Raw genomic sequence first — 10938 nt, forward strand, 5'->3', positions numbered from 1 at the left:
ACTGAGTTGCCGCCATGTAATTGGCTGATTAGAAATTAAGTGTTAACGAGCAGTTGGACAGGTGTACCTAATAAAGTGGCCGGTGAGTGTAGTTCCCAGAGATCCATATTCTGTCCTCTTTATTGATACAATGTGCCCAGGTGTCCATCATGTTTCATATAATTTGCTACGGTCTGATACTCCCGAGTGCATTTACTCAGTAGGATTGACTGTACAACATATTAAAAACACTGTATTACATATTATTACTGTTTTAACTAGTTTTTTTTTTGCATTTTCTCTCATGAAACACAAAAGTAACTAAAAGTCTCATGTTTTACTTGCTGATCACAATAATCTTTATTCCAAGAGCTCAAAAACAGTCGTACATCGATTCAACAAACGCACACAGAAAAGCTATTTTACATTGTGTGTATGTTTTTACAGTACTACACATGTGCTGGCGACACTTTTATTATTGGGGTAATTTCACACCAGGTGCAAAGATAACTCGCTTTTCCCTCGAAGCAGTTATCAGGTGGTGTTGACATCACACTGAGATGATGCTGTTTTCAGCTGAAAGGATGAAGCAGCAAACTCAACGACAGGAAAAACATAAAGCTCGGCGGACAAAACCCGTCTCACAAACCAAAGTGAGAAAATAATAACAATTGTGCAGAATATGACGTTAAACTCGTATGTCAACATGACAGTTTCAAAAACCTTTCACAGAAAGGGAAGAAAGTGCACTGATATGTGGTCAAAAAACATGGAGGTAGAAGCTTTTTATGACAAATAACAAAAAAGGCTGAAGCTCATAGAAATGGGGCGACCAAGGAAAACCTGAACCCTTTTCCCTGACAGTAAGAAGGGCTCTGGTGGCTGTTTTAGGCATTTTGCATGCATGACTTGGGTCCACTTGTAAAAAGTATTAAAAAAATACTGGTGCAGTAAAACAGTATCAGCTGACCGTGACTCTTCAGATTTCTTTTGATTCATCTGCAACACTTTTTTTCTTWTAGCCACACAGATTCCGAAGTTGCACACTGACAGCACATGATATAAAAGAAGTAACCAGGACATTTTTTTTTTTGGTTTTATAAAAAGGCATTTGCATGGCACTGCGGATACAAGGAACCTATAATCTACACGGTGCAGGTGTCACTTTATATTAACTGTTCAAACATATGGATCAGGCGAGTACTGACTTGAAATTCTAAACAGATCTGTCAGTAATTCATTTAAAGTTCCACTTTAGAGCATCTGTGCAGTGTATGAGCTGTACACGATGTCTCCGTGTATTCAAGCCTCCCGAACGTCTCTAAAGGCACTGTGGACAAGCTACGCTTCAGTTAGCCACCAAATCTATCCATAACGGGGGGGGGGGGGGGGAAATAATAATTTTAAGATATTTCTTATTTTTTTCCACAATTGATTCCGTATATCACCTTTTCCATGTTGGAGACTTCCTAAATAAAAGCAGACAGCGTCAGTAGAACTCAATCAGATACTCTGGGTAAATCTGATTGCTGTCAAAGATGACGTAAATCTTTGGATTGGCCATATCGTCCACGCAGCTGTCGAAAAAGTTGGTGAAGCTGGCATCCTTGGAAGGGGGTCTGCAGTACATGGGATGACCGACGGTGTACTCTCCAACAAGCACCCTGGCCAGGAACATGGTCTTGTAGGGCGGCTCGTTGGCGAATATGGGCGGTGTGAGTCCGTGTCTCTGCAGGGTGGTGTTGTGTTTCCCTGTCGTGTGGCAGAATTTACTTGAGTATTTGGCATCCCGGGCAAAATAGCTCCCTGTGGGGCAAAGAATTGAAGGAGGTGTTAGAAGGTAGACAGATAAGGCAAAGGGAATTCTTTCTTCTTTGTTACACCACAACACAAAGGAATGTACCTTTGCCATAAACATCGCCATGACTTCCTGTCAGCCGCCAGTCAAAGTTAAATGTACATATAGCTTGTATGTTGCTGTGTCCTGTACCATGAAACAGCATTCGCTCCTCAATATCCAGAGTTCGCTTGACTTTTCGCAACTGTGTTTTCTTCCTTAGGGGAGAACACAACACAGAGGATCATTCTGTTTTGGTTTTTCCTTTTGAACAAATTATAAGACCTAAAGTTTTTTTTAATCAACCAAGGGAAACTCTGTGTGGGTCTGTATTTTCCTCCACAGTGTCTGACTGGCAAGTTCAAATAAATTTAACCAGTACATGAAACAAAAAGAAAATCCTAAAAAAAAAAAAATCAAACCACAGTCACTGCAGAACCCAGAAACTGCAGAGCTGGATCAGATTTATACATCACATCACTGCTTTACCTGCAGAAAAACTCCCATAAGTCCAAGTTCTGAATCCTTTGGATGGATTTGATCGGATGATCCATTGTCCTTTCATACAGTCTGCCAACTTCTTTAAACTCATATGTGTCTCTGCTGAGCTGGATGAGCTGCAAAAAACACAATCGCATGAACGAAACAGCAGCAAACAAATGGATTTGTATTTGATGGACTAAAGAAATAAGATAAAAGAAATAATAAAAGGACTCAGGTATGGACAATCTTCCAATAGAAAAAAATCCAACCTGGAGTATTAAGCAAGATACTTTTGTATACTTTCTGCACATATGTGACCCATCACATCGAAACAAGGATTAAGTCCAAAAGCTGTACATGGAGAAAAAGGCAAATATGGTGTTTTGACTAAAATGTTAACAAAAATTGCATTTTGTCAAAATATAATGAATTATTAATGTATCATTTGAATGAATTGTCTGAAATATAATCATAAAACAAAATTTTGAAGCACTTTTTTGTGCAGTAGCAACAAAAAAAAACCCCCAGATTTTGTGGAAAAACACCTTTAAATTCTGAGATTTTCCCTGTGAGCTAGCAAAGTTTTGTTTATTTTTAGCTGTGAAATCTCAATATTCAAATATAATTTGAGGTTTCCTCTTTATAAGGACATCAAAAATTCCTCATTAAAATGACATAAAATTAGGATTCAGACCAAATATTTATGTATTATTGTAACCAACAAGACAAATTAAGTATATATATGGATTTAATTATATCAGAATGATCCAGGTATCAAAATGTAGCTTTTAAAGCCAAGAATCTGAAAATGTAATTAGGTCATTTTGACCAAATTTGACTTAATCCTCATTTCGATATGATGGGTCACGTATTTACCGTTCCTTAATGTAATTCAGATTATACTTGGGGAGGTGTGGTAGCTCAGTGGTCAGTGCTACGATCTTGTAATCCTGAGGCTGCAGGTTTGAGCTCAGGTTGCGTCAGGATAGGCATTCGTTGTAAAATATTTACCAAATTCTATGTGAGTTTGCTTGTTGTGGTGACCTTTGTAGGAGGTATTTTATGTTCTCTGGTTAAATAAGAATAAATAAAAATGAGGAGGAGGTTTTGTATTATTTTCTGGAGCACAAAGTGTTTTTGCATCACATGTTCAGTCTTTTTCACCCTTCTAACCTGCCTGTGGGACTCACCTGATAGGGCTCGTCTGTGTTGATTCTTTCCCAGTGACAAGGAACAGGCAGGGCCAGATTATCACAAATAAACCTGGTGAAGGATAAGAAGTTTCAGGAGGTTAAAAAAAATTGCACAAATAAAAAGTATCCAATTCTGTTTTAGAAATTCTTTCATTATTTCACCAGCAAGGCGTCAGCTTTACCTCCAACTTAAACTTTCTCTCTAGCGTCTCTTATTTGATCGTATGTGATACTTCAATCATTAAATCATACCTGAAGCCAGTCGCTGAGTGCAGGGAACGTTTAATTGGCCGCTGTTTTCCTGTTGTTACATTGATCTGTCGCATAGCTGGAGAGAAAATGAACAAACATTAGAGCTACACGAGCTCTAGATGTTTTTCCAGCAAAAAATGTTTTTACTGGAATGTTTGTTAAAAAAAGAATAAATCGCGGTTTTTTTTTGGTTTTTTTTGCCTGAGTGATTAACTTTATTTTTTTTTAATGCTTCAGTACCTGAGAAGTCCAGTCTGTAGGTATACTTGGCCGTGTAGAACTCCATGACTCCACGCTGGTTCCTGTTGTAGCACTGCTCAATCTGGGCACTGGTTACTGAGCAGGCTGCACTGGGATCAATCTGACAAACATTTTTTATAAGTCAATCCACTATGATATAATATATAAGCGAATACAATAATAACTTAAACCTAAACATATGTTTCCCTGCTTCAACATGACGAAGCAAAGAAACAACTAAAACATGCAGGACAGTGGGCTATGACATTGTAAATATTTAAGATAAACCTTAATGAAAGTTTTGTTTTTAAAGTTTGAAATGAAACAGAAATAAAAAAAAAAAGGAAAAATCTATACTTGGACCTGAACCAATACTGGGCTGAGGTCTGTAACAACAGTTTAGCTTTCAGAGCATTTAAAGTTGCAAAATTTGAGTGACAGATTTCACAAGTTTTCTGACCCAAATGAAAAGCTTGTAATATTGTATGAAAGTGTTTATTTAAAGTTGTGGTTTGATGCGAACTACCTCAAACATGTGCCACACGCCACACTCAGCCAAGTAGAACCAGCACCAATTTGGCTCGGAGGTGTCCATCTCCTCATTCTCAGTGGACTCCTCCTCTGACGATCTGATGGCTAACATTGCTAAAACTGATATGACAGAGAACACACAAACACAATTAAAGGTAAATTATTACTTAAACACATCAGGGAATAATGAGAGGGCTTGTATTTAATGACAATGGTCGAAAAAAAAACGTAAAGTTTATGTGATGCACAGTTATGACGGCATGTCATTTTGTAAATATATATAAACAACACAGACAGTGGCATTTCAAGCTAGCTCTGCTTAGCAGCAGCTTCTGCACTCCGCTTCCTGTCTGTTCTGCGGGTGTCTTACCGGCTTTTAGCCCCCCTCTAACTGGGTCGTCCTCGTCGGAACATAAGGCTTTTACACATTGTTAATAACGCACAAACAAACCCACTCAAACTGTGTGCATTTGGGTGACTAAATAGCATTTTTCTCCTCCTCTGGAGCGTTGTTTACTTTTAATTCCGGAATCGACACGTAACTTGCGTCAATGCGTCACTCAGGGGGAACAAAACGCCCATTTAATGGGAAAGGGCCATTGACGCCCTGAGTTTGTCCTGTCAGGCACACCGTCGCTGCAGAAAAACAACGCTTTATTATAATTCGAAAACACATTTTAAACTTTGCATTGTTTGGTTATAGTTGTTTTAGTTTTTACAGTTTGCTGTGTTGCAGAACCCTTGCATTCTATCTGTCATGAGACAGCCCCAGCGTGTCCTGAAGGACGCGCCCCTGTTTAAAATGAAGGCTGCGCTTCTAACTTCTCCCAGACAATCAAGAGATTAAAGACTGACGGAGTCCAAAACTGTGGTGAGTAACAAGGGGAAACTTGCTTTTGCAGACTAATTACTACAAAGACTTTGCAAAATTTGTTAAACTCCACAACAATTATCTGGAAATATCTTAAATGTGGATTGCCAATTATGTAATTTCTGAAAGAGCAAATGATTATCTAAGTTTAATTATTGGGTTAAGCATGACAGTCATTTAAAATGTAAAATATTTTCATATATTTATATGTGAGAAATGCAGCTGCATGGAAAGCACCGTTTGATATATTTGTCTTGAATAGCCAGATCATGACTGAAGAAGCCAATACTACYAAAGCGGAACCACAAGAGGGGACTCTGGCAAGGGAGAAATGGGCCAACAACATGGAGTTTATTCTCTCTATGGCAGGAGAAATAATTGGCCTGGGAAATGTCTGGCGTTTTCCCTATTTGTGCTACAAGAATGGAGGAGGTGAGGTGCTTCATTTGACACTCATATACACCACTTTTACTCATCTGCATCTGTGATCAACAAATGACTAAGATTCGTATAGGGAAATGTATTACAGGCTGTCAAAAATGACATATTTTGCTTTTTGTGACTTAATGGTAACAAATTTAAAAAAACGTTCACATCCCCATCTTAAGAAATATTACTTTTCTTTTTAAATTGCTAAGTAGGATTTATATGTTTGCATTGGGAAAGCAAAAATAACTCGGAGATTGATTATTATTATTTTTTTTAATATTAGGTGTCTTCCTCATCCCCTACTGTGTGTTCCTCTTCTGCTGTGGTATCCCTGTGTTTTTCCTGGAGACTGCATTGGGCCAGTACACCAGTGAGGGCGGGGTAACCGCCTGGAGGAAGATTTGCCCCATGTTCGAGGGTAAAACCAAGGTTTCAGACATAAAAGACGATCAGTGCTAAACAATATCTGCTTTGTGTACCCGTCGCTAAGCTTGTTCCTCATAGTATCCAGACAAAAATCAGATAAAATGGGTCTTTTGTTTGCAAAGATGTGTCAAACATTGATGTCTAGAAAACTTAAAATGCCATAAAACTGCTGCATCTTATGCAAACCAGACCGCTGCTGATCAGATCTATTATCCAAGATAGCAGCCAGAAACTTTCACTAACTGTGTGAAAACCTTTCACAGGGGTGGGGATCGCATCCCAAGTGATAGTGATCTACTTAAACATTTATTACATCATAGTTTTGGCTTGGGCYATTTTCTACCTAATAAACTCCTTCAAAAGCCCTCTGCCGTGGTCGACATGTGACAACTGGTGGAACACCGGTAAGCCTCCTTTTGTGACTATTAAACGCTCTTCCTTGAGGCATATTTGTATTTTGTTATGGAACAAAGTTGTAGAAACTTTTCTGAGGGGTTTAACTTTTTGTTCAACCCCAACAGAATTATGTTTTGGTCGCATTGGCCTTTATGCCAACCCTGAGCTTTTTCAACCTGGATCCAACTGGTCCTTCCTGCACAACATCACCTCAGATGACTACATGACAAACTACAGTTACATGTGAGCTGAATCCTTGTGACTTTTTGTAATYMATGACTTGATGACAGGTACATAATTCTTCCTTTTATTGATGAGAACTATAAAGAGGATTATAAGAAGGATGGGAGCTCTTTGTCTGCAACTTGGGACTTTATCAGTCCTTTTATGTGCACAGYGCAGGAAGCACCCACATCTGCTTTGTTTCTAAAACTGTAATGTGACCCTGAGAGTAAAGAGCTTTAAAGTGTTTATAATAAATTTACAGGGCTTGTCAGGGCTTGGTTTGGAGGTTGTGTAGAACTATCAAATGATAGAAGAAACACTTACTGTTGTATATGCATCTAACCAATGCTAAACTGCTTTATAGGGATAGGAAATTTAAATATGTTTACTTTTCCTTATTCATATCTTTTGTTCATTCAGCAATGAGACATTACTGACAGCCAACTCACCTGAAGAGGAGTTTTGGAGGTGAGGCGCACACTCACACCAGATGTTTTGACTCCATCTGCATGCATGTCTTACAGCCAGTTACTTGTTTATGCTTTATTGCTCAGACAAACCGGCAGTAATTGCTTCAAGCAGTGTCTCCAAAGTACAGTTTTAAAAATGGTTCAGAATGACATTAAAATGCAGCAAAAGCTTGAAATAAAAACGTTGCACATTTTTGTAACTTTAACCATTTAGTTTAGAGCTTAAACCTGTTCACAAGTGGACGCATGACGGAGTGTTGACAGGATTGTATGGGATATGTCCTGAGCTGAAATCTTATGTCCAAAAAAAGGACTTTTTTTTTTTTACATTATCTTGTTCCAACTTATCTAAACCTGTTTCACGCACATACAGTATGAGTTCTGACTCTGACAGCTTGTCTTCCTCCCCGTTTTGAACGGCTCTAGGGGTTGGACATTCCTTCCAAACAGCGTTGATTCTTCCCAGATATTAGGAGTTCAGCTAAACTCCCCAAAAGTGCTCAATTAACATGATGGGCCAATAAAAGATGAAGGAAAGTCACCCAAACACAACAAGGAGAACGAGTGGGATGCATTCCTCTGAAAACCACAAAATGTTATCCATCGTCTAACTTTGACTGAAACATGCTCTCCTTCACATTTGTTTTTGTTTTTAATGTAAGTAGTTACTGCTGCTTTTCACATGATGATCTCCTGATTCAGTGTTGGAGCACATACTGTGAAATCCAGCAGTGATGATGTAAAAAATATGTTGCCCCCTCCCCTTGCAAGTGCAAACTGAAATCTTTCAAAACAAACATATTGAACCACTGGATTTATGATAAAACGTTTGGAAATGACTTCTCATTGTCAGGAATAAATAAATGGAAGCTTCAGACAGAAAAGWGACTTATGTATTATCACATGAATCCATCCAAATGAAGCATTTCTTTTTCTACTCCTTGCAGGTTTGAACGTGACTTTTTTTTTTTCTAAAATGGGGCTTAATGACTCCCATTATTATTTTTCTTTTCCCACACAGGAATCGAGTGCTAAGAATGTCGGCTGACATGTCTCTGGGTAAAGTGCACTGGGACTTGGCTCTGTGCCTGATGTTTGCCTGGGTGATWTGTTACTTTTGCATCTGGAAGGGAATTAAAACCACTGGAAAGGTAGGTGTCGTTKCCCAGGATGTGGGAACTCTCCCCTGACACTTTAAAGCCTTCAATCAATTAAATAAATAAGGATTGAGACAATTTCCAGAAACAAAACTAAACATAAAAACAATTATTAAACTTTTTTTGGCAAAGTTGTCATGAAAGCTAAACTGTATTTTTATTAGACAAATCATTTAATGGTGAGTTTTGTCGTTATAACCCTTACTTAACTGGCCAAACTGTGTTTGCATACTTTAACCAAAAAATAGTWGGGGTGACAAGTTTCTGCAGCTGTTTTGTTATGGCTCAATCTGAAATGTTTGGCAACCATATTAAAAACATTTCAGACTAGCTTTGTGTGTGAAAAGGCATAAAACAAAAAGGAACAAGAAAAGTTTGAAAATGTAAGCGTTGTTTAATGCACAAAAAAAGAAAAAAAGAAAACGGGAAGGATTTAGGCTCTTAAAAAGGTCATGTAAGTTTTATTTTTTTGTAAATGTCTTATTTATTCATTAGTAGTAGTTCTCTCTGCATTAAATAATTTTAGGAATAACTGAAAACATTTAAACTAATTGTAAGTACGTTTCATGTCGTAATTATTCATGTTTAATAATTTGGTTTGTTGCAACAACTAAGCAGACAAGTCCCTTCTAGTAAAAACTGTTTGACCTGAGGGCAAAAAACTGGAAAAAAAAAGCTATGTAACTGGCTTTAACTGTCACTACTGCAGTTAATAATTTGAAGTTAAAAATTTATATTTTGTCAGTGGAATGCTCGTGTGTCTCTTCAGCCTCTCTCAGTTCACTCTTATGTAACTTCAACCAAAAGGGACACTGATGTCATGTTCCAAATGAAATTCCTAAATCTTTTTTTTTTTTTTGCTGATGTTCCTAAAAACCTGTCTGCATGAAAGTATTTACTTGTTTGTTTATAGGTGGTGTACTTCACCGCCACGTTCCCCTACGTAATGCTCTTCATCCTCTTCATCCGTGGAGTGACGCTGCCTGGAGCTGCAGCCGGCCTGAAGTTTTACCTCAACCCAGACTTCAGCAAACTCGCCGACCCAGATGTAAGAGGCGCTCGTTAAAATGAATTGCCTTCATAAACCGTGTTTAGGTTGTGGTGAGATACAAACTCACTGTATGGTCTTTACTGCTGAGGAAGACGTAAAGTATGCACCCACACTCTGCAGCRAAGCATTCTTTTTCCAAACACAACTCTCTTTGTTGAAATCATCTGAGCCATTTGCTATTTTGTAATCTTCTACCCCCCCCCCCCTCGCCGCCCTGTTTTTATCTACTTGTTGACTTTTGCTTCTAGTTTCAAAGTATGATCCTAACAAGAAAAGCAAACAGACATGTCTCATAAAGTATACAGCAACATACTACTCTCTGTGGGGGAATTCTTAGACAGTTTGAGGTCTTTATGCATCTATCACCTATCCTGAATCAAAACCTGATCAAACAGACATCAGCACTGAACAGTAAGGGCTTTATTAAAGCCCAAATCAGGGTGGAAAGTGATTTAAAGTGTTTCTAACAAGTTTAGAATCAAACCATTTTGATCTGAYAACAACCTCTCTCACATTGACACTGATTTGATCGAAGCATTTGAAGAGAAAAATTCTGCTCTCTAGGAAAAACAATAAGTCAAACKTTTTCAAGGTGGAAAAATGCTTTCAGAGGAACAAGACCACAATGAAACATTAAGTCTAGATTTATGTTTTTGATGAAGGAATAACAAAGCACAACCCCTGTCGCCCCAACTTTATTTACAAATTTATTCCTTGTAAAAATAATTTCAGGTCTCTACCATTTCATCAGAAACATTGTTCTGTATGAAATCTGCTTCAGTGTACTTTTAATTGTTAGCTGTTATTCTGCTACTTTTAACCAGAGTTGTAAAGTAACTAAGTACAAATACTTTCTTACTGTACTTTAAGTAGAAATTTTGGTTATCTGTACTTTACTTGAGTAATTATTTTTCAGCATACTTTTTACTTTTACTCATTACATTTTTACACAATTATCTGTACTTTCTACTCACTACATTTTTTAAAAATATAAGAAGTAGAAAGTCGTTACTCCTATTTTATTCTGAGTTGTTATTACTTAAAAAATATTATCCTGATAAATTGTGTCTCCTGGACAGAGTGAATTTAAGTGTAGTTGGATGAGAAGTATAAATAAATACCATTCTGACACACTATTAGCTTGTACACAACCCATCACAGCTGCACGCTGTTAGAAAAAATATTTTTGGAGAAGTCACCTCCCAATATATGTCATTTTGGAAAATCTAACTGCTCACTTTTACTCAGTACTTTTACTTTTAATACTTAAGTAGATTTTGTGTTAAGTATCAAAAGTAAATTTCTAACACAAAATCTACTTAAGTATTAAAAGTAAATTTCTAAGTACAAAAAAATATCAGATACTTTAAGATTTTTACTCAAGTAATATTTTTAGAG

General features: G+C 37.5%; 2 protein-coding genes across 4 annotated transcripts in view; one reads left to right on the forward strand and one right to left on the reverse strand.

The window, feature by feature from the left end:
• Positions 1 to 309: 309 nt before the first annotated feature.
• parp11 (poly(ADP-ribose) polymerase family member 11) lies at positions 310 to 4933 on the reverse strand (the record flags this gene model as incomplete). Of its 2 annotated transcripts, none has more annotated exon segments than XM_014004785.1 (8): positions 310 to 1785; positions 1883 to 2034; positions 2306 to 2433; positions 3490 to 3562; positions 3745 to 3820; positions 3985 to 4105; positions 4511 to 4635; positions 4886 to 4933. In XM_014004785.1, coding segments are annotated over 8 exon segments (1040 nt in total), but the record flags the coding sequence as incomplete, so codon positions are not given.
• A 180-nt stretch (positions 4934 to 5113) lies between these two features.
• LOC106515137 (sodium- and chloride-dependent GABA transporter 2) overlaps positions 5114 to 10938 on the forward strand; it is a 12510-nt gene continuing 6685 nt past the window's right edge. The window contains exons 1-8 of one of the 2 annotated variants that reach the window (XM_014004781.1): positions 5114 to 5386; positions 5649 to 5818; positions 6099 to 6233; positions 6505 to 6645; positions 6763 to 6880; positions 7283 to 7330; positions 8354 to 8483; positions 9403 to 9537. In XM_014004781.1, coding sequence (XP_013860235.1) covers positions 5656 to 5818; positions 6099 to 6233; positions 6505 to 6645; positions 6763 to 6880; positions 7283 to 7330; positions 8354 to 8483; positions 9403 to 9537 — 870 coding nt within the window. In that variant the 5' untranslated portion in view covers positions 5114 to 5386; positions 5649 to 5655. The remainder of the gene's footprint in view (positions 5387 to 5648; positions 5819 to 6098; positions 6234 to 6504; positions 6646 to 6762; positions 6881 to 7282; positions 7331 to 8353; positions 8484 to 9402; positions 9538 to 10938) is intronic. The other variant, XM_014004782.1, reaches the window with a different exon arrangement.

Source organism: Austrofundulus limnaeus, unplaced genomic scaffold (assembly GCF_001266775.1).
Source record: "Austrofundulus limnaeus strain Quisiro unplaced genomic scaffold, Austrofundulus_limnaeus-1.0 Scaffold26, whole genome shotgun sequence".
In the NCBI taxonomy this organism is placed as follows: Eukaryota; Metazoa; Chordata; class Actinopteri; order Cyprinodontiformes; family Rivulidae; genus Austrofundulus; species Austrofundulus limnaeus.